The 24,001-nt window shown below is 48.8% G+C and overlaps 1 protein-coding gene across 1 annotated transcript in view; it reads right to left on the bottom strand.

Moving 5' to 3' along the window:
• The window catches only part of DOCK4 (dedicator of cytokinesis 4), a 90,231-nt gene that overhangs the window by 3,663 nt on the left and 62,567 nt on the right, over positions 1-24,001 (bottom strand). The window contains 16 exon segments of the mRNA XM_023751001.1: positions 561-633; positions 1,402-1,511; positions 1,669-1,750; positions 2,878-2,998; positions 3,551-3,672; positions 4,487-4,606; positions 5,363-5,446; positions 7,904-8,080; positions 12,685-12,771; positions 13,313-13,479; positions 14,377-14,518; positions 15,731-15,835; positions 17,470-17,556; positions 18,368-18,415; positions 18,417-18,517; positions 20,459-20,552. Coding sequence (XP_023606769.1) covers positions 561-633; positions 1,402-1,511; positions 1,669-1,750; positions 2,878-2,998; positions 3,551-3,672; positions 4,487-4,606; positions 5,363-5,446; positions 7,904-8,080; positions 12,685-12,771; positions 13,313-13,479; positions 14,377-14,518; positions 15,731-15,835; positions 17,470-17,556; positions 18,368-18,415; positions 18,417-18,517; positions 20,459-20,552 — 1,720 coding nt within the window.

The following is a 24,001-nucleotide window of genomic DNA, read 5'->3' as shown; positions in this document are numbered from 1 at the left end:
CCCTGAAGCCCGGTTCCCCAGCCCCGCACCCCGGAAGTCCCTACTATACTGCACAGACTGATACTAATGGGCTGCTCGCTGCAATGCACGTGTCTGCCTCTCCTTTTGTGTGACCCTGAGGCAGAGGGCACTCCATTACGCACTGGACTGCAACTCCTCAACAGTACCTGAGTCACCACACACGACATGCGCTGGCAGAGGAGCTGTGTGAGGGCCATGGGGGGGCGGGGGGGACTTCTCTGGGAAGGTGTGCGTCCCTGTGCGGAGCACGCAGCCTCATGGGCCTCTCCGTCGCAGGAAGGCAGGGCTGGCCTCGGGGACTCACGGAAAAGCCACTTCCCAGAGGAGTCCCTAACTGGCTCAGGCTCTGCTGTTCAACCCGACAGAAAGACAGCGTTCACAGACCGCATCGTGAGTGACTGTCTTTGTTGATCCCCTACAGGGCACCTTGTTCCTGATCCTCCAGGCCTGAGACATGCCTTCCACACAGACACAAGGAGACGAGCAATGAGGACAGACAGGCCCACGCAAAGTCCGGGGCTGATGCTGCTGCCGCCTACCTTTCTCAGGTGCGGACAGGTTTGGGTCGCTGCGCGGCATGGCTCCGTCTCCAATGTGATTGAACAGCAGCCTCTGGAAGGCACAAGGATCTGTGGTTATGGGGTGACAGGCTGACTTGGGGGACCTTCTAGAAAATGAGAGGATGATCTCATTATGGAAACTTTTTGTTCAAAACAATATTTTGTATGATATCGGAGGTCCCTAGGAACAAAGAATTAATTATATGTAAGGGGGAAAAGGGGAAGAGCCTTAGGTTTTGACAAACACAGTGTTTCAAAAGTTTGGCTTAGATTTTAAATAAAAACGGTAACTTTTCACAATAAAATGTAGGAAAAAACAAATGGTAAGTAGCAGATAGGCTGTGGTGCTCTTTAGAGATACAAGTGCTGCCCTGGCCGGGCTGCTCAGGTGGGTAGAGCATCCTCCCAATACGCCAAGGTTGTGGGTTCGCTCCCCAGTCAGGGCACATACAAGAATCAACCAATCAACGTATCAGTAAGTGGAACAACAAATCAATGTCTCTTTCTCTTTCTCTCTTCTTTTCCCTTCCTCTCTCTGAACTCAATAAAAACATATTTAAAAAAGAAAAAAAGAAATGCAGAGTCAGATCAGAGAGGGGAACCATTCCTCGCTTCCCTCTCGGCTTTACTCTCAGGCAACAACCATGTGTCCGCTGAGGAAGAGGCTGGGCGGAAATTCCCTCCGACAGGCGCAGACCCCTGTTCCCTGGCCCCTGCAGGCGGGACGCGGGTTGCCTCTGGAAGCCACCGTGTTTCTTTGGGGACATGTGAGCCATTCCAGACCCTTCCTTGTCTTCTAGGGTCCCGGCCGGAGGGTTACCTGCGAAGGCTCCACAGGTGTGGGGTAGATGGCGCTGCACGGCCGCTCCCGGGGGGACAGGCAGGCGTTCTCTCGGGAATGTTTGTGTTTGTCGGACAAGAGAGGAGAAGCTGGAAGAGAGGAAGGACGGTCAGTGAGGGGGCGCCACCGTCTGCAGCTGGGAGCCGAGTGCCGTGGCTGCGGCCACAGATCGGGACACGGACACCCCGGCTCCCTGGCGCTGGGCGGCTCCCGGGGCCCTGTCATCCCACCGCACCCGGCGCTGACCTCTGGCACTCGATGGAGCAGAGCTGGTCACGTTGGGCGAGGCGGAGTGGGTGGAACTCAGGCTTGAGGTAGACGGGCTTGGCTGTAACACAGGGAAGCTGTATCACAGGCTGCTCAGAAGCTGCGCCACACCGACATGTTCAAAGCAAAATCACTGATGTGTTTTTTTCAAATTAACAGCAAAGAAAAAGGCCATTTTGACGCGTAGAAAAATCTGACTGACTCGAACTGATAGGAAGACCTGTCTGAATTAATCCAGAATTTGAGCCGTGGCTGGTGTGGCTCGGCTGGGTGTCGTCCTGTGCACTAAAAGGTCGCTGGTTCGATTCCCAGTCAGGGCACATGCCCAGGTTGTGGCTCGATCCGGGATGGGGGCGTGCAGGAGGCATCAATGTTTTGCTCTCACTCTCATGTTTTGCTCTCTCCCTCTCCCTTCCCTTCTCTAAAAATCAATTTTAAAAAATATTTTCTAAAAGGAAAGAACTTGAGATTTTGACTCCTGCCCAAGGCAGGCATTCATGCTGGCCAGCTATCTGTGTGACTGGGGACCACTGGCAGGGCAGCTAACTAAGACAAGCAGGACACCGGCCATGTAAGCAGGCGAGTGCTTCTAAGAGGCAGAGACTGCATCTTCCCACTTTCTCCAAAAATGTGTTCAAAGCATGTATCTGGCAATATGAATGGGGCCTCTTCTTCAAAGACAGTGAGAGAAAGTTCAGCTTAGTCTACAGAGCTGTTATAAACGCACATTAGGTGGTGCCTAATAAAATTTCTTGCTGCAGAGCTACACTAACTCTAAAATCCCTAAAACTGTCTTTTTTCTTTGGCAAAAAGACTCTTTATTGCAGAAATTTTCGGCCATACCTAAGGAAGAGATTTTATAATGGACCTGTGAACAATGTATCCTTACAGGGGAAAAAGCCATGTGGAGATGCGGAGAGGTGGCTATGCGGAGACCGGACCAGAGGGGCTCAGAGCGGACCGGGCGCGCCGGGCTCTCCCTCGCCCGTCCCTGTCTCTGACAGCGAGTGGGGCTGGACCAGCTCTGCAGACCCGAGACCAGGGCCAGTGTTCCCAGGTTGCCCTCCAGTCCCGGTCTCGTCGCAGGCTCTGCCCAGCAGCACTGCCCAGCAGCACTGCCCAGAGGAGGCAGGCCTGGGACGGAGGTGGAAATGCGTGACAGGAACAGACAGAACGCGAGTCCCGCACCTGCATGTTGAAGACCTCGTCGGAGCTCTCCGACTGCCCGGTGATGTTGCTGACTTCAGCGGAGGCCTGTGAGGACAGCGACGACGAGGAGTACCGGTTGATAGCCGGGTAACTCAGCGGGCTGGTGGGGGGCGGAGGGGGTGGGGGAGAAATGGTTGTTAACTCAGTCTTTGAGCTGCGCTTTATCCCACGCTGGCCTGGTGTTAAACCAAAGGGGAAAATATCCACCCTAGACTGGCCAGTGTGGCTCAGTAGTTGAGCGTCAACCCATGAACCGAGAGGTCCCCGGTTCGAATCCCGGTCAGGGCACATGCCCAGGTGGCAGACTTGATCCCCAGTACGGGGCGTGCAGGAGGCAGCCGATCAATGATTCTCTCTCATCACTGATGTTTCTATGTCTTCCTCTCTCTAAAATCAACAAAAACATTAAAAAAAAATATATCCACCCTTTTTGGTGTCTCCTGTTTGCCTTGATCTAGTCATATGTTTGCGTGTATTTATTCCTCATGCTGTGGATGGCTCACCAGCAGCAGATGCCTGCAGCTGCCTCGCGGGTTAATGATTTCATTAAGAAGTAGCGGATTTGACAAATTGTGCAAGGAGGAGCAGACCATTCCAGATCATCATGCGGGGGTGGGTGCCAAAGTGTATGAGAACAAAGAATATGACTCACCTGCGCCTGGGAATTACCCGGGAACCGTCTGGGCTCATGGAGGCGGGCGCCGAGTTCCGGCACACACGAGGGCTTCCGTTAGGAAAGTGGACTGGGCTGGCTTGTATACAAGCAGAGAACTCCTAAGAGTAATGCAGAAAACCCTTCAGAAGCGGAACCGTGTGGGCAAAATAACCAATGCGATATTTCAATATATTAGATATGCGTGCTGAGTATCTTGAAATCTTTACATAGGGCTACTATGGTAGGTTTCAGTATTATTAAGCTTTCTTTCTTTTTTTTTTTTTAAATATATTTTATTGATTTTTTACAGAGAGGAAGGGAGAGAGATAGAGAGTTAGAAACATCGTTGAGAGAGAAACATCGATCAGCTGCCTCCGGCACATCTCCTACTGGGGATGTGCCCGCAACCCAGGTACATGCCCTTGACCGGAATCGAACCTGGGACCCTTCAGTCCGCAGGCCGACGCTCTATCCACTGAGCCAAACCGGTTTCGGCAAGCTTTCTTTTTAAAAAAAAAAAAATATTTTTATTGATTTCAGAGAGGAAGGGAGAAGGAAAAAGAGATAGAAACATCAATGATGACAGAGAATCATTGATCAGCTGCCTCCTGCACACCCCACACTGGGGAATGAGCCCACAACCCAAGCATGTGCCCTGACTGGGAATCGAACCCTGACCTCCTGGTTCATAGGTTGACACTCAACCACTGAGCCACACTAGCCAGGCTTATTAAGCTTTCTCTCGCTTACTTTTCATTTTCCTAAAAGCTGAGCGTGGCCAAAAGATGGCGATGCAGTTTTAATATCTGAGGACTCCCGGTCAGACGGTGCAGTTTGGTAGAAGCACCACAAGATGTCACCATTGACCACCGCCTCGGCTCTCTAAGAACAGCTGAAGGTCAGAGTGCTGGGGCATGGACACTGTGGACCTACCTGTATCCCTAGACTCGACTTCATCATGAAGAACTGGTCCACCAGCTTCTTGTGAAGGGGTCGCATGTCCTGAGGTACAAACTTCTCATGCACGGCCAAGCCACACTCCAGAATCTGTGCCTGGAGAAACACACAAGGAGAGAGTCCGCATGGATGAGTAAGTCCACGGAGTGCCTCCTGGGGTCAACCACAGTCCCACACGGTCTGCATGCATTAGCGCTCATTCCTCTCAATCCAGCAGGACAGGAGCCGTCCCTACTGTGCAGGCAGGGACCCGGAGGCTCAGAACCATCCTGCGAGTAGAGGACACAATGGGGATCCAGACTGTGGTCTCTGATTCCAAAGACTCGAAGTTCCTGCCACCCCACGTGTCCTAGATCTCTAATAACCTTATAAGCAGTTACGTGTCCCTTTGGCTCCTCCTGCGCTTCCCCAGATGGGACGGGGCTGCCCCCTGTTGGCAGGATAGGGCGCTGTTCCCTGAGGGATCTCTTTTCTGGGGGGCACCCTCTTTTCCACGTTACTCTTCTCTCTCCCCTCAGGTTCTCCTGTGCCCATCCACTGGCCCCCAGATTTTCCAAGTCCATCAAGGAGGAAGTACAAAGTGCACAGGAATTCTATGCTAACTCCTATGCTTCTTGTTTTTGTTAAAGTTTATTCTTGTTCACTCATAGCGTATCCAGGAACCTCTCCTAATGTAAACCAAGGTTTCCTGCCACGAGGATCCCCCAAAGAGAGGAACATAAACCTTCAAGTTTCCTTTGTTCAACTATCAACAGCGCTTCATTCCTTTGAGTTGAGTAGCAGCTGTCATTTGCCCCTTGCAGCCCTGGTCTGGCCACATCCCTTCTCAGCCCAGCCACACTTCTTCCTTACCTGCTCAAGCATCAGCTCTTGTAACCGGGCAATTTTCTCTCCGTCTTCAGGGTGACTTAAGATATACTCCTTGACAAAGAATGCCTAGGGAGAGGAGGAATAATCAGTGTACTTCGGGAGTTACAAAGGCAGGGAGAGGCCCTGTTGTTGTGAATGCCCTGGTCCCTTTAAAGAAACAGCACTGCCGTGAACCAGGACACCACTGTATACCCTGCTTGGGGAGCAGGTGGAGGGATGCCTAGTGTGGGCGGCTGGTCAGGATGGAAATATAAGGAACGGACCATCCGAGGAAGATCAGAGATTGTGTAAGTATTTTTGATAAAACAAACCAACAGCAAAGCCAAATGAATAAGCTTTATGGCATCACACTCTTAAATCAGTTGCCTTAGGTTCAGTGTGACCAAGGCGCCGGCTTCCGCTTCCAAGCGATTGTGCCTTCCTGTTGAGAACTAAGAGGGCAGGTACACAGTCGACTTAAGGCATCTCCTAGACAAGATCGCACTTCTCTATGCCATGAGCCTCCTTGCTCAGGGCAATGATTTTAGGTAGACATCTGTTAAACATGCCCTCACTACTTTTATTCGTCCAAGAACACACACTTTTATCCTCAAAATATCACACGGGGACATGGAGGGATCATGCCTCACAAATGATGTGCTTGCTCTGCCCAACAACAGCCTCCGTGCCAACAGCAGCCCGTGCTAGCAGGCTGACATGCGTGCATATTTTGAACAAAGACTCCCGAAACCCTGAGAAATCACCTCTAAAAATTTTCAAACAACAATCCCTAAACCTCACTTCTTTTTTTAAAAAAAAATGTATATATATACTAGTGGCCCGGTGCATGGGTTCTAGCACATTGAAAGGAAATTAATTAGAAGAAATCTTTTAATATCACTATTCACCCTTTCTCTATAATAGAAGTGTCAGAGATTAAAGAAAATCAGTAAAATGTATATGAAAATAATATATAAATTAATAAACAATAACATAACAACACAGACATATAAAAACAACACAAATATGATATAAAAACAACAAAAACATGATATAAAAACATTGATAAAAACAATGACTGATAAATTGATTATTCTAATATCTCCCTGTACACCACATTAAGAGTAAAAACACTTTGAGTGCTTGACTAATTTCCCTTGTGATGAAGTATTTACAACTTCAACTTTAAGATCACACATTCTTCGCACTCGAGAGAATGCAACATATAACTGACCATGTCTGAAAATGGGTTCAGGTAGAAATATTCCTACTCTGTCTAGAGTTTGTCCTTGTGATTTAATAGTCATCACAGATGCTGGCATCACGGGAAACTGTCTTCGAATTAATTTAAATGGGAGGCCAGTGTCAGATGGGGACAAATCAATTCTTGGAATCAGAACAACCTCTCCTTCTGCAGATATTGTTAATACTTCAGCTTCAATTATGTTAGGTCGAGACCTTGTGATAATAAATCTAGCACCATTACAAAGACCCCATTTACTATTAAGATTTCTCCGTAGCATGATGATTGCACCTACTTTCAATTTAAATTTATGACATGGCATTCTCGAAAGAGTAATACTATTAAGAAATTTGATGGAAAATTTTTCATTTTCAGCATCATCCGCTGAATCGATGGAATCGTCACTCAAATAGGTGTAAAAATCTCCATCAAGTATATTCAAAATTTCTTCATTTAATTTATGAATGTGCTCAGTTTTGGGACAAAGAATCGCACATTTAGATATATTTTTAATATCATCTATAGATATACTATTTCCAAAGGTAGCTTCAATAATAGATCCATTACAAATAATTTCAGAGGGGATTTCAATAATATCCATTCCTAAATGAAAACTGCTATCAAGTTTGCCATCTCTAAGTTTTACTAACCATTCACTGTAAGCAGAATCCTGTGATCTCACATTTGTTTTAAGAGACAACTGTCTGAAACTTTCCCAAACACTACAGTACTTTAAACTCGTTTGTACTATAGCCGACCGCACAGCATGCAGCACAACACTGAGGCATTTCAGAGGTACGTTGTGCCAATAGTTGGTCTTCAGATATATTCTGTTGATGATGCTGCTTCTCTCAGCTTCAGAATGTCAACAAAAACAACCAAATTCACGATCGACAATGACAGATGGAAACACACGTGCAATTGGCGCCAGTGAGAGCTTTATACGTATCACCCATGTGCGAGTCAACGTTTATTTTTAAATTGCCAGTGCGCGTCACATTAACAGATGGTTGGTCGGATGGTCAGATGGACATACAATTGGTCACTTAGCCTTTTATATATTAGATTTTTTTTATTGAGTTCAAAGAGGAAAAGAGAGGGAGAGAGAGCTAGAAACATCAATGATGAAAGAGAATCATGAATCAGCTGCCCCCTGCACGCCCCACAATGGGGATTGAGCCTGCAACCCAGGCCTGTGCCCTGACCGGGAATTAAACTGTGATTTCCTGGTTCAACCACTGAGCCACACCGGCAGGGCACCCTCACCTCTTTTTTCTTTTAACTCTTTTTTACACTCTCACCTCTTGATACCGGGAGACTCCGCCGTTGACGGCAGCATCGATGACCCCGTTCAGGCACATGGTCAGCGGGTTGATGTTCTGCATCTGCCGGGTCCGACACTGGCTGATCAGAGTCTTCAGCTGCTGGTTCTTGTTCTCCAAAACCTCAATCGCGTTCTCCAGGGGTGTCATCTCCACCTGAGGAGCCGATGAGCACAGACACGCACTGGAGTCTGAGGAGATTATCCAGGGTCCCACGAGCAGGGCCCCGCCCCTTCCCCACCCCTCCCATTCAGACCTCTCCCAGGGCACCCAGCGCCATAGACAAGGACTGAGATAAATCAGCTGCGTTAGTAAAGTCTAGAAAGCGACGGTCATGATAGTCATTGGGTGAAACTAGGTGTGGAGTATCGGTAATCATTAATTATCTATTAGTACTGCAACACTCAACGTAACCTTTAAAAGAAAAAGTCACGTGATGACTTTTAAACCGTGGGTTGTTTTTTCCTTCTGAAGGGCTAAACGTTCAGAGCACATTATTGTCACCTGTCTAGATGCTTCTTTAATGCAAAGCACCATGGGGGTTGGGGGGAGGTACAGAGATGCGCGTGCCGGTGCTCTGACTGCAGGAGCTGCCAGCCCTTGGGAAGATGGGTTGTGGACCCACATGGACCACACCTGCACGTGCCACATCACCACAAGGTGCACAGGTGGGGCACAGTGGGAGGTATGGAAACAGGATAGTCATACAGGCCCTGGATCTGCGTGTTGAAGGACAGCCAAACAGAACCACAGCGAGGTAAACTTTCTAGGCGGCATGGGACGCCTAACGGTGAAAGTGAGGCTTGTGCCAATAGGCTGCACTGTGACGGGTATTGTCACTGACGCTGTCCTTGAAGGAACGTCCGCCAAGCTCTCAGCTGTGAAGTCCTTCCAGCTTACAATTCAGTTAAGGAAACAAACCAGAGTGTTTGAAGGTCGCTTAGATCATTTTAAACCGACGCCAAAAACCTCTAAAATAATCTGACGATGTCAAAATTAACACTGTATATTCATCAGAAGGCACTCTACAGAGAAGGACGGACCCGCCAGGAAGTAGGTAACTTGCACCGTGGAAAGCTGGCAGAGAGCCCAGGTCCAGAATATTTAAATCTCTTACAAACTAGTAAGAAAAAGGGCAAACAACCCAATAAAAATGAGCCAAAGACTGAAACAACCGCTCAACAAAGGGAAAATCCAAATGGCCAGTAAACATATGAAAATATGTTGACTCTCAATTGTGATCAAAGAAGTAAAAAGTAATACTATAGTGATCTACTACTCACCACCAGCCAAAATAGCAAAATTAACATGACGACAGCAAGTGGACATGAGAATGTGACCAACAGTCTCTCAGTTCCTGCTCTTGGAAGTTCTAATTGGTTTGGTTACCTTGGAAAACAGCCTGGCATTTCATACTAAAGTCAGCGATATATTTATTATATTTTATGACCCTGCCATGTGCACAAGGAAACATGCCAAAATGCTCATAATTGTCTCCCAAATTCATGTGTCCATTTGATAATAAAATGCACAAGTATAGTGTGGTATGATCATACAATGGAATAATACACAGCAATGAAAACTAACTTCAGTCACATGTAATAATATGGACAAACACTACAGACAAAAACACCAAACCACAGAAGCAAGTTACAATGTGATATATACAGTACGACGCTGTTATATAAAGTTCAAAACCAGGCAAAACTAAATTGACTGGTTTATATAGGATGCACTAGGCAAGGGAATGGATACCATAAAAGGGAGGGTAATGGTGAGACAGGTCATTAAGCTCCCCCAAGTGGTATAGGCCACTGGTCGGCAAACTGCGGTTCGTGAACCACATGTGGCTCTTTGGCCCCTTGAATGTGCCTCTTCCACAAAATACCAACTTCTGCACATGGACCACGAAGTTTCAATCGCACTGTACGTGCATGCCCGCATGTGGTATTTTGTGGAAGAGCCACACTCAAGGGGCCAAAGAGCCGCATGCGGCTCGAGAGCTGCAGTTTGCCGACCACTGGTATAGGGAAACTGATGGCTAAACAAACTGGCCAGACAACTGACAGCAGAAACAGAAGGTCACCTCCCTAGAGATAATATCTAGGCCTGTTTCAGCTCCAGACCCAGAAAAGCAGCAAAGGTAAGAGAACATACCTCTGGAATACCTGAGTAACCCCTTTTCAAACCCTCAGGGCACAATCTCCCCACAGAGCCAAACCACAGATCCCCTCATTGTTGAGTTAATTGTTGACTGTTAACTATCCTGCACCCACCTGAGTAAAAGAAGTGTGTGTCTATTCCTTTACTTTTATCCCAGCTCGGAGGTTTCCCCATTTTGCTTTCTCCCACCTCTCTATCACCAGTGGATTTCATGTAACTTCCTTTTAAAAAATATATTTTTATTGACTTCAGAGAAGAAGAGGGAGAGATATATAGAAATATCCATGATGAGAGAGAATCATCGATTGGCAAGTCTCCCACACGCCTCCGACTGGGCATGTGACCCAAATGGGAATCGAACTGTGACCTCCTGGTTCATGGGTCGATGCTCAACCACGGAGCCACACAGGCCAGGCAGCATGTTAACCTCCTTACATCTTCCCCTGCTATCCTGATGTATAAAGTAGGTGGTAAAACTGCATTCTCTGGAGCATTTCCTCAATCCATTGAGCTTTTGCTTCCCGCCGTTATGAATTTGACTCAAATAAACGCATAAAAGTTCTTCCCGGTTTGGATACTTACACTAAGTGCGATAAAGAGCATAATGGGCTTACATGCCATCAGGTTAGGTTTATCATTTTGGAGCCCAACTTTTGGAAACACCTTTCGGTTTTCAGAATCTTTTAGATTTTGGCGAGGTAATGAGGGGTTTCAGCTCAGCTTGGCTTGTATGTATTGAGGGCCTACCATGTGTGCCTGGTCTTGAGGACCCTCTATAGCAGGAGTGAAAGCAGGAAACAGTAACATGAATGCAAAGTGGGGGCCTGCCAGGCGGCGGGAAGGAGACAGACAGGTGTTAGGAGTGGGCTGTGTTCAGGGAACAAAGCGGCCCAGAGAGATTGGTTCTGTTGGAGAGAATAGAAGGCTGCCTGTTCCAATACCGTGGGCAGCTGCTTGAAAGGCGTGTGTTTAGTAATGCTCTTCTCATCATCATCTAAGCATGCTCCTTTTTATCAGAGGTGTACATGCACACACGTGAGCGTGTGTGTGCACCCATGGGTGCACATGCATGTACTGTGTGTATGTGTGCTCGTGTGGGTGCCATGTCCATGTATGTGCACATGTGTATGTGGTGTGCGCGTGTGTGCGCCTGTGTGTGTGTGTGTGTGTGTGTGCATGTGCACGTGTGTGATATATTCAGGGTGAGTACTACGGGCGAGATGCCCAGAACTGAGCACTCTGGCAGGGAGGAGAGGAGGCTCGCCGAGTCACCAGGGCGGTGGGTAGCTGGGAGCATTTCCGTGGGCTGGGGCCATGCCATTTGGAAGGAAGCACAACAATGAGACTTGCAGAGCTCTGTGCGGGCAGCCTCTCCTCGTCCACGGAAAGCACCGGGTGCGCTGCGTCAGCACCCGCTTGGGGACCTTGGCCTCACCCTTCAAGACCACACTGCTCTGGGCTTGTAGGGAGCTGCCTGCATTCTCTGACTCTGCAGAATGAAATGCCATTAACTCCCCAGCTTAACGGTACGTGATGAACTGTGTGTGGGTCAACTCGGAGACTTCAGGAGGGCGAGCCATTCTCAGGGACAGTGTGGGCAGGCTGCTCTTGCTGACCCACCAAGCAGAGCAGGCTTGTTCACAAAATAAGCAAGAGGCGGAAGGCTATGCTCACTACCAGCCCATCTCCTATTGCTGGAGGAGGGAGGCAGGCAGGGCTGGCCGCGCCCCAATGTGAATGGGGTGGTGGGGGGGGGCGTGCGTGGAGAAGGATGCTGGGATCGCAGGGCTATGGCTGACACCCAGGTGCCGGGGGCTTGCAGAGCAGCTGGGGCAGCAGGCCGGGGTCTCACAGGATGTGACCGCCATCAGCAACTGCTCTCCCTGTCCCACCCTGGGGACCAGAGCTGGGGGCACGACTTACACCCCGAGAGCTCGTGGGTGCTGGGTGCTAGGCTCTAACAACACCCACAGCTCCCTGGCTGGCTCTCCTCCCGGGCTGCTGGGTGAGACTCCCATGCCAGCACCCTGCCACTATGCCTCCACCCGCGTGGACTCTGTGCGGCCAACACTGAGGTACCTCCGCGTGGGCCGCCCGCTGCCTAGGAGACTGAGGCTCAAAGAGATGCCATCACTGGCTTTGGCGTCAGAACACCGTGTTCAAGTCTACCCTCAACATCTTGTCACAGGGCCTCCTGCAAAAGCTTTCCAAGCTGGTGAGAAGAGGGACAAGAGTGCGTAGCTCATGGCGTGGCCCTGGGGACTGAGTAAGACACTGTGATGACCTTCCTGGCCCGGCCCCCAGGGATCAGATCGTGAAGGCCGTGCAGCTACAGTAACTAGAGAGTGGAGTCCAGTTCCTCTGACTGCAGGGCCAGTCCTGTGTGCTGAGGCCTGGGGACCGCTGAGGACCCCTCTGGCTCCCTGGACGAGGACAACAAGAGCGCCCTCCTGGAGCCCTGGTCACAGTGGTCAGTCTCATACACACCCACTCACTGCCCTGAGGACTTCCAGTCAAAGGCAGGAGCGCCTCACCCTGGCAGGGTCCCGGGTGAGCAGCACTGAGAGGAAAGTGCCCCGAACAAGTCTGGTCCTTACCACCTCGCGCTTGTCCACCTCGAACCAGCGGGAGATGCCCGGCAAGCTCTGCACCAGGAACAGCGACGTCCTCTCCACCCAGAGACTCTGGAACACAGGACAGGTTAACCCCCATGTTGCCCCTCTTCCTGGCTACTGAGCTGTGGTTCATGTTTGCCATTCACTTCTATCAGGGGTCGCGTACCAGCTCTCCGCACATGGCTGCATAACCTCCTGCAGGAAAGGGCCTTTCTATTTTAAAGATGAAGATGCTAAGATCCAAGAGCAACGGGACCTGCTCAACGATGCCTTCTAATTACCTGCCGAGCCAGCCCTGAGCCCTCCCACCAGAACCTCCGACTGCTCCGCAGCCCCGCCCACCTTCCCATGTCCACGTGAACATAGGATTTCAGAGCCCAGCCCCCTCCAGCCAGGACCAGCACCCAGGCCACATGAAACCACGGCTGCCTTTGGTAAGAGCTGACGCTGTCAACCAGGGTTCTGTGCCTATGGCTCACTTTTCTTATTGAAACCAAGTTTATTCCCAAGAGGAGAATACACTTTGGGAGATTCCTGAACTAGCGCCAGGCATTCAACAGCAGCAAGAACTGAGGAGGTTTCTCTGAGGAGCCCAGGAGCCCGCGCGCACCTTGAACTCGTTCTCCTTGTCCTTGGGGCCTTTGTGGAACGGCCTGTCGTAGCGGAACTTCCAGATGCGGTTCACTTTGTAGAAGCTTTTGATGTTGTCGGGGACACCGTCTCTCTGCAGCACCTCCTGGCTCTCGGGGATGGGGGTCACGGCGTAGATCTGCAGATCTGGGGCACAGCGTCAAGGAGGAAACCCTGCTCGCTCAGCAGGCGCCACACAAGCCTGGCTCCCGCTGAGCTGTGGCGGGGAGAAGGGGTGGGTAACTATCTGCTATTCGCTCCCCTTTGGCTGGAAGGAAACTAACATCTCCAAGGACGCGCCCAGAACTCAGTTCCTAACACTCATTCCCAACAATACATCTTAGATGAGTTCTAGGTCAGTGGTTGTGGGAAAAGTATCCATTTAAAATTTTTAGGGTCCATGGATGTACCACTGATTTTTTTTTTTTTTTGGAGTGGGTGAGTGGGAATAAAAATACCAAGGGCAAAGGCAGTGAATGGTATGTTCCAGTGAACATAAGGCTATTATTTTCATGAACTGAAGTCACTTCCGTAGGATAGGTCAGGGGAAAATTATTCTAGGGGAACTCACTAAAAAGAGCTTTAAATCAGGGATAAGTTTTAATTAAAAGGAAAAAAATTAGCGTGGTCAGTGTGGCTCAGTGGTTGTCAACCTATGAACCAGGAGGTCACAGTCTATTTCTGATCAGGGTACATGCCCACGTTGTGGCTTCATCCCCAGTAAGGGGTGTGCAGGAGGCAGCCAATAGATGATTCTCTTTCATCATTGATGCTTCTATCTCTCTCTCCCTCTTCTTTCCTCTCTCTGAAATCAGTAAAAACATATTTTTTAAAAGGGAAATTTCCCCTGACATCATGATAATAAACAGAACAATTCTGCTCAGAAGGAGCTGAGCTAAAATAAGATGCCGAGAACGAGGGAGACGAAGAACACGGCAACCGAACAGGGTCCCGCGCCGCGCAGCCCGGTAGGGGAGTGCGCTGACGCCGCCCGCCCGCCCGCCACATGGCTCTCGTGGGGCAGCGGCCCCGCCCGGTGGATACACTGCGCCTCCGCCTGGAAGATGGTCTCGTCGGGCTGGTTGGCGTGCTGCATGGCAATGGCGTGCGGGAACTCGGTCAGCATCCGCTGCTGGAACGCCTCCAGCCGCTCGTAGTCGTGCCCTCTGCACACAAACTCCTTGTTCTGCAGGCAGAATAAAGGACGAACAAAATAAACGAACAGCCCGGCCAGCCTGGCTCAGTGGTTGAGCGTCGACCTATGAACCTGGAGATCACAGTTCAATTCCCCGTCAAGCACATGCCTGGGCTGCAGGCTCGATCTCCAGCGTGGGTTGTGCAGGAGGCAGCCGATCAGTGATTCTCTCTCCTCATTGATGTTTCTCTCTCTCCCTCTCCCTTCCTCTCTGAAATAAATAAAAATATATTTAAAAAAACAACTAACAAACAACACAAGAATGGATTCCCAGATATGAGAACAGACAAACAGTTGGGGAGGGAGGGGGCGCAGAGACTGGGAGCTGGGTGAAAAAGGCGAAATGGCAGCACTGTCTGCAGCGTGGGACCTGGACCCCTGCCAGGCCTGCACTCTCTCTAACGCCAACGCTGAGGGTGGCCCGCTGAATTGAAGAGTAAGAACCAGTCCCCCAAGGGAAACAACCCTAATGACCAAAGGTGGCTCATCCATCCAGCAAACTTCGAAACTCAGGACGCAGAAACCACAAGATTGGTTGGTATCTTGGGGAAGTATTCAAAACCAGGCATTCTACCTGAGGATGGGGTTTGCAAAGTAAAAAGTGAAAAGAAGTGTGTGTGGGGGTGTGTCAACTGAGGAAAAAGGAGACATATGCAAAACTTTAGACAATAAAAAGAAATAAATAGGAAATAAAAAATAAATTTAAAAAAATGTGAAAAGGCCCTAACCGGTGTGGTTCAGTGGATAGAGCATCGACCTGCAGACTGAAGGGTCCCAGGTTCGATTCCGGTCAAGGGCATGTACCTTGGTTGCGGGCACATCCCTAGTAGGGGGTGTGCAGGAGGCAGCTGATCGATGTTTCTCACTCATCGATGTTTCTAACTCTCTATCCCTCTCACTTCCTCTCTGTGAAAAATCAATAAAATATATATTTTTTTTAAAAAGTGAAAAGAAGTCTCCTGATGTGCTCACTTGTCTGAAAAGGGAACAGGGCCAGTCACAGCTCAGCTCTGAGGGTCGCGGTATCTACCGGGTGTCCCCCCACAAAATGCAGACACACTTTAACAGCTGATAACTCAATTTTAACAATGAAATGTATTTTAATAAACACTGCCTTTATAATTATGCCAAGTGTATGTATATTTTGGGGGGACACCCTATATATTAGAAGTATGAAAGCGAACTAAATAGTCCACGACTCACTCTTAAGAAAAATGGAAATTTTTTCCCATAAAATCCAACCCTGAAGAACTCTGGTTCCAGGCGCTGCTGGTCCATAATCTTGTCGTACAGAGAGGCCTCCATCATCTGGGGAAGCAAGGAGACATCCGGTCAGTCCTCCCCTCTTCCAGCTCCTCCACCTCACAGCACAGGACGTGTCCTCTGCCACAGGAGCGCTTCCTTTCGTTCTCGGGCTGCTCGCTGACCTGCTTAAAGCCTGGGTGTGTTAGGACATGATCTCGCCGGAGAAGATGGTGTCTATGCGCACAGTCCATCGGGGAAATGCTTTCCTCCCAGTGAAGTAAAAATGAGCATGAACTGTGAGAAGCAACCTTTCTGGGGAATTTTCGTGCCAGGTGTACTCAGACCTAACACAGACCTAACTGGTCTGGCTCAGTGGATAGAGCGTCAGCCTGCGGACTGAAGGGTCCCAGGTTCGATTCCGGTCAAGGGCATGTACCTTGGTTGCAGGCACATCCCCAGTAGGGGGTGTGCAGGAGGCAGCTGATCGATGCTTCTCCTCAAACACGGAACTCAGGACATCTGGGAGGTACACACTTGCTCAGGTTGGATGGGGATAAACTGACCAACCAAAGCAGAGGAGGCGTGGCTCAGTGGTTGAGTGTCAACCCTTGAACCAGGAGGTCGTGGTTCGATTCCCAGTCAGGTGTTTTCTCGTTAGGAGAATTATCCATGACCCGCGGACATGAAACACCACGCAGCCAACGGCCAACTCCTGCCAGCTGAAGGACCTCTTGGTGTGTGTGTGGGGGGGGAAGTAGGGGGTAGACATGAGCTGTTAAAGGTTAACGACACCATCGCTTCAACTGCTGCCTCAAAATTAAAAGGCAACATCATCCCCTCTTTTTTTAAATGTAGAAGCTGATGATCCCATTTTAGAGACCAGAGGGACTTAAGGACGCGGAGGGCCCGGGGCGGAGGGGGAGGTGCCTGGCTGAGTCAGAGGGAAGGGAGAGTAAAACCTTTGTGAACACAGAGAACACCAAACCCCTAGTTCTTGGGTGGACCCTGGTTTAGGTTTAGCAAATACAAACTCATCTCTGAAGCTAAGGAGAAGTAACAACGGTAGACTTTAGCCCCAAAATATTTAAAAAATGGGTCAGTTAGCCATTCCTACTATTTTGCTTCATGGACTATGGGACTAAGGAGGATATATCGCTACAGAGACTTGTGTCCACGTGGGAAGCCCTTCCCAGTTGGGGTTTCCTCAGGGAAGTATTACTCCCGGCTCAGATTGTGTGTTCGGATTGGGGGTTGGCCTAGATCAGCGGTTTTCCACCCAAGTGCCGCAAGAACTGTGAACCCCGCAACACCTGCCTCGGTAGTCAAGGCCACTGACCGCTTTCCCTCTGACTGTCCAATGCGAAAACGACAACAGTCAACACAACAGCCGTCTGGTGTGAATGAATCAAAATCACACTGTTGTTTTGGGTCAGATCGGCAAAAAATGTACTTTCTGGTGTGGCCTGAGATGAGGAAGTCTGTCGATCGCTGGCCTCGTCCAGGGCTCACTGTTGTGTCCTCCTCAAAGCACCACAGAGCAATGAGCGGTTTCTCTGCACGAGAGCTGGGCAGCCGAGGAAAGCCTGTCCTCAGTCCTCCCCGGAGGCATGTCGAGGGGCCAGACACAATGTCAGATGGGGAAGCTCACAGCAGAGGACGCCACGTGTGCTCAGCACGCGGCCCGCGCCCTGCCTTACCCGCATTTTGCTCAGGTTCCGGTAGTCATAGTAGCTCTCGTACTGCTCTGCGATCTTCCGGCACAGGACGATGCCGTTCTCCCAGCACTGCGGGCCAACGGGCACAGTTAGTGATCGCCCACACTTGCTTCCTTCCACCCCCAGGTCGGCGGGGACCGCCTTCCATCACCGAGCCTCACTTCATCCCTATGACCTGCCGTTAACAGGATCACTGCAGCTTTAAGCACAGAGATAGCATGTAATTAACATGTAAACTATTAAAAGTCCTGCCTGGCCCTAACTGGTCTGGCTCAGTGGATACAGCGTCAGCCTGCGGACTGAAGGGTCCCAGGTTCAATTCCGGTCAAGGGCATGTACCTTGGTTACAGGCACATCCCCAGTAGGAGATGTGCAGGAGGCAGCTGATCGATGCTTCTCTCTCATCGATATTTCTAACTCTCTATCCCTCTCCCTTCCTCTCTGTGAAAAATCGATAAAATATATATTTTTTAAAAAAAGTTATGCCTGGCTGGCGTGGCTCAGTGGTTGAGCATCGACCTATGACCAGGAGGTCACGGTTCGAATCCTGATCAGGGCACACGCCCCAGTTGCGGGCTCCATCCCCAGTGTGGGGTGTACAGGAGGCAGCTGATGATTCTCTCTCATCACTGATGTTTCTCTCTCTCTCCCTCTCCCTTCCTCTCTGAAATCAATAAAAAGGCATTTTGTTAAAAAGTCTTTCCTGCTGTTAGGAGGATCACTGGGGCTTTAAGCACGGAGACAGCATGTAACTAACATGTCCGTTATTAAAAGTCTTTAGGAAGCATGAAATGGCAATGCACCCCCACCGGAGGAGGTGGCATCCATGAGCCGGAATGAAGGGACCGAGGCGCCAGCGCAGTTGCCCAGCGCCACTCACCTTGCCCCTGTCGAAGTTCTGGATGATGGCCAGGTGCAGGTGCTCCTTTGCGCTGCCACTCGGTCTGCGCCGGGTAGCTCAGGAACTCGCGCAGCGGCCGGTCCGACCACTCCAGCAGCTCGTCGTACAGCAGGAGGGTGTAGGCGGCCTCTGCAAGGCAGCGGGGAGCAAAGTCCAGATGGGCCCTGCAGCCGCCCCTCAAGGGGGGCCAGTTTGTGACAAAGAGGGGACAACACTACTTTCTGAATTTCATGGTATTCCAGAAAAGTGCCCAGAATGTAAGAATGGCAGGTTAGTGAATGCTGACTTTCTCAAAGATGGAATCATCAGAGATTTGCATGTAATTGTTTGGTTCCCTGTATTCATTCATTCATTCATTCATTCATTCATTCACAGAACCCTACAGAGAAGTTCTCCATCCATTTCACTTTCTCCAGGAACTCACAGGAACAAAGACAGAAGGGAGATGGGTAAAATGTTATAGGGGAAATAGAAAAGAAAAGAAAAAAAAGAAAATGTTATAGGGAAAAGGACTCATTTCTTAAGACTTTGGGGAACATAAAAACTACAAACAAATTAAAGAGTTTTTCCATCTCCAAAATATACCCAGCCAGATTTGGACTTTCTTTAGAGAACCAGAATAGAGCTGCTATATATCTGCAGGAACCGTCCTCCGTTGCTTCTCTCGCTTCTTTTTTTATGGACTTTAAGTACAACAAGCCTACCGGGTTTTTTTCCCACAGATATAGAAACTAGGTTGAGCATTTCTCTCAAAATCTGGCTACCAGCTACTTAAAAATGACCATTTAAACTCTCAGGCAATATGATCTGCTCAGAAACCAAAATTCTCAGCATGTCTGTGGGGCCATCATTGTATGTAGATGGAATACATATGACAGCTACCACATAAAGTGGGGAAGACAAAGGGACCTCTACGGCTGTAAACTTTCCACATTTAACTTTAGGTGATAAAATACTAACTCTGAGTAGACTGAAAAGTTAGGGATACATTTTGTAACACCCAAAACAACCTCGAAAAAAAGATGCTAAGAAATATAGTTAAAAAGCCAGCATACAAATTAAAATGAAATACCCAAAATACATAAATAAATCCAATCTAGCCGAAACCGGTTTGGCTCAGTGGATGGAGCATCGGCCTGCGGACTGAAGGGTCCCAGATTCGATTCCGGTCAAGGGCATGTACCTGGGTTGCGGGCACATCCCCGGTGGGGGGTGTGCAGGAGGCAGCTGATCGATGTTTCTCTCTCATCGATGTTTCTAGCTCTCTATCCCTCTCCCTTCCTCTCTGTAAAAAATCAATAAAATATATTTTAAAAAATAAATAAATAAATAAATAAATCCAATCTATACCATTAAAGGGTAATATGCTAACTAGGGCGGATGTCTTCCGGACGTCCATCTGGACAAAGCCACGGTGGCTGCAGCGGCTGCGAGACCCTGGGCTCAGGCCTTACAGCTGCTGCGGCCAGCAGTGGCAGCAGCAGCAGGGTGATGGGGGCGGCGCCTTCCCCTGATCAGCCCGGTCGCCTCCCGCAGAGGGAGGCCAGACTGCGGCTTAGGCTGGGGGCCAAGGCACAGGTAGTTAGGGGTGATCAGGCCAGCAGGGGAGCAAGTTAGGGGCGAACAGGCCGGCAGGGGAGCAAGGTAGGGGCAATCAGGCTGGCAGGCAGAGGGGTTAGGGGCAATCAGGCAGGCAGGCAGGTGAGTGGTTAGGAGCCAGCAGTCCCAGATTGCGAGATGGGGATCAGGCCTAAACCGGTAGTTGGACATCCCCTGAGGGGTCCCAGATTTGAGAGGGTGCAGGCTGGGCTGAGGGACCACCCCCCCCCCTGCACGAATTTCATGCACTGGGCCTCTAGCTTAAAATAAATTTCCATTATTAAAAAATAGGTGGTTCTTTATCTGATATGGAGGCTGGAACACAGAGAACAAAAGACAATCAATTACATAAGAAATAAATTTCAATTTTAAAGCAGAAATGCTTGAGCCCTAATTCCAAAAAGGAGAGGACTTACCGTGTCTCACACACCAGGGTCCACCCTCCCCGGCCGGAGCCCAAGACAGAATTACCTGTGAAGTTCTGTGCCTTGAGGTGCAGGTCGTAGAGTTTGTGGATGTAGCGGATGTACATCTCTTCCTTGTTCAGTTCCGTCTTATAAAAGTTCTGGGGGAAAAAAAGTACAAGTGTGGAGAGTTGCTCAACAGTCAGGCCGGCAAATACCTGCCTTTTACTCTGCTGACGTGTCATGAAATTGAACCAAAAGAATGGATTGTTCGTATAAATGTCTTTAGCAGTGTGTAGTACGGAGGCCCAGGGGCATGCTTTTATTCAACACCGGCTGTGCTCAACAGGACCTGGCGACGGGATGCGCTGGGAATGTCTGCGGTGGTATCACCACTGATGAACATAGCCTTACTGACTACCATTTTTTTGTTAGTTTTGCTGCCAATGGACCATCAGCCTATTCAACTAAAATCGTGAAATATGTAACAGATTAACCTGTTTATTAAAGTTAATTAGTGATATCCAAAGGCGTTTCAAGTTTCGAACACGTTTACTCGAAGGAAAAATAAGACACATCGGTAAGGCTGAGTCAAAACAACGCAAATGCAATTTTTCCTTCCGAAGATCGTGTGAACGTGGGAAAGAAAGGCTCTTTGTTGTTGGGGTGTTATGAGAGCTCCTTTGTGCTGGAGTTTAAATGTTTCCAGTTGACGTACAAAACATAAATGGATTGATAACAAGGTATTTTGTTTCAAATTATTATTATGGAGACAAGCTTATTGAAAATATTCATATGAAAAGTAGCTTGATCTTCCTAAATTTCCCTAACACTTTTTAATGTTATCAGAGACTCAACTTGAAGGTAACCTGGACCCATGCTCTTGGCATTTAAAGGTACATCACCATCCTGGCTGGTTATATCAGTGGTTAGAGCACCAACCCTTGGACTGAAGGCTCACGGGTTTGATTCCAGTCAAGGGCATGTATCTCGGTTACAGGCTCCATCCCCAGCCCTGGTCAGGGAGCATGCAGGAGGCAACCAATCGATGTCTCTCTCTCACATTGATGTTGCTGTCTCTCTACCCTCCCTTCCACTGTCTCTAAAAATCAATGGGAAAAAATATCCTCCTGTGAGGATTAACCAAAAATAAATGAATGAATGAATGAATGAATGAATGAAGGTAGGTAGGTACATTATCAGCATCCACCTCTAGTCCTTCACGTGAGCAAGGACCCTTCCTCGCTGAACGTGGTACACAGAGCACAGGAAGTCCGATTCCAGCAGAAGCGCGGCACGCTGAGACTCAGACGCGCTCTTTCCAAAGAGCCCTTGGACGTGACATCCTGGCTACAGCACTGGGACGCCTATCATTGTGGGCCCTGGTTTCGGGTGATGCTACTTGGGATGAGGAATAAGGAAAATGTGTGGCGATGGGAACACATCTGATGACTTGAAGAAGTGACAGGTTTGGCCACGGATTCTCCACGTTTTTGGAGCTGATTCGTTAGAGAGGGCTTTGGTAACGGGCTAAACTAGCTAATGTGGCTCGTAATACTGAACTTGAGCTTGAAGCCTGAGGACCATCTGCCCATGCCCTTCCTGAATACCACCTCCCAGGAGTCCATTCTTCACTATGAGGGCTCTCCTATCCTTGAGACACAGACATGTAATTGAATGACATTTTTTCCAATTTGTATCATTATCCTCTCCCTTTTCTTCTCCTGTAGATCTTGGCATTCTTTTTTTAAAAAATATATTTCTGTTGATTTTAGAGAGGAAGAGAGAGGGAGATAGAAACATCAATGATGAGAGAGGATCACTGATCGGCTGCCTCCTGCACGTCCCACACTGGGGATCGAGTCCACAACCCAAGCACAGGGAATCGAACTGTGACCTCCTGGTTCATAGGTTGACACTCAACCACTGAGCTATGGTCGGGCAATCTTGGCATTCTTTAAACAACCAAGTAAATAACGCCATTCACAGCTCCCATTATAACTCAAATCATTTCAATTAGCAAGCAGTGTTGTAGCATCAACACACATCTAACATCCCACAGCAGATTTTTACGTTACTAAAGGATGATTTGCTCTAATAGCTATCTGGTAAGAAGCGGCTTTCTTTGAGAACAAAAATAAGACTCACTCTGGAAATGAATAGTTCTTTAAAAAAACAGAATGATCTCTCCCATCAGCAGAGGAGAATATGCACATATGTCTGGGGAAACGGTTGACACCGAGAACAAAACAATAATTACATTTCCCAGCATGAGTCATGACAAGGATTATGCACTTGTACGGCGAACACTCCAGTTAACGCTGGCAGCGTGAAGGAAGCCAGAGCTCTCCTGAGACAGTCTGGAGCTGATCTTCCCCGAGGGGAAAAACATCTCTGAGAGGGAGTGAGCGGTTGAACAGAACCATTTGCTGCTACAAAAACATCAAAAAGGTTCCAGATGGAGTATGAGCTAGAACGATTCACTTCCACGTCATAGGTTTTGCTCCTTTAATAAGAAGTATTCTTGCCCGGCTCATGTGGCTCAGTGGTTGAGCATCAATCTATGGACCAGAGGATCACGGTTGAATTCTGGGTCAGGGCACATGCCCAGGATGTGGGCTCGATCCCCAGTAGGGGGCGTGCAGGAGGCAGCCAGTCAATAATCCTCCTCATCATCGATGTTTCTATTTCTCCCTTTCCCATCCAATCTAAAATCAATAAATATATATTTAAAAACACAACTGAACTCAATACAAGAAGACTGGAGCCAATGAACAGACAAGACAGAATCAGAGGGGGCAGAACATGCCTCCCAGGCAGAGGTCTATGCAGAGCAGCAAACGCGAGAGACAGACAGAGTAGGAATACATGCTCAGAACAGATGGTGTGGTTTCATTTATTTCTTTTTTTTTAAATATATTTTTTATTGATTTCAGAGAGGGAGAGATAGAAACATCAATGATGAGAGAGAATCGATTGGCTGCCTCCTGAATGCCCCACACTGGGGACTGAGCTGCAATCTGGCATGTGCCTGGACTGGGAATCAAACCATGACCTCCTGGTTCACAGGTTTATGCTCAAGCACTGAGCCACACCGGTCAGGCTCATTTTTCTTTAAAATAAGACAAAGAAGCCAAGACACTCACCAATTTAGAAATGGAAACAGTCACATGGTCCCCTGTTTCAAATTTGATTAAGGGGAATGATCAAAAGCATGAACTTACCCTTTTTGATCACTGAACAATGCATGTCTACGTGAACAATCATTTTTTTGCCCTGTGGTGAGAACATCACTCAATTTAATCGTTACTTACGAGACGGTTTAATATAAATGTGGTTTTCCCAGGGCAGTTCCAGTTTTGCCTGTTATCCTTACATGATATTTACTTTTACTCTAAAAAATATCCTGTTGGGCCTGGCCGGTGTGGCTCAGTGGTTGAGCGTCGATCCATGAACCAGGAGGTCATAGTTTGATTCCTGGTCAGGGCACATGACCGAGTTGGGGGGCTCGATCCCCAGAAGGGGGTGTGCAGGAGGCATCCAATTAGTGAATCCTCATCAATGGAAGGTTTCTCCCTCTCTCTCACCCTCTCCCTTCCTCTCTGAAATC

This window comes from Myotis lucifugus, unplaced genomic scaffold (assembly GCF_000147115.1).
Source record: "Myotis lucifugus unplaced genomic scaffold, Myoluc2.0 scaffold_18, whole genome shotgun sequence".
NCBI classification, from domain to species: Eukaryota; Metazoa; Chordata; class Mammalia; order Chiroptera; family Vespertilionidae; genus Myotis; species Myotis lucifugus.
The sequence above is the reverse complement of the archived record's forward strand: the minus strand, read 5'-3'. Positions and strand labels throughout refer to the sequence as shown.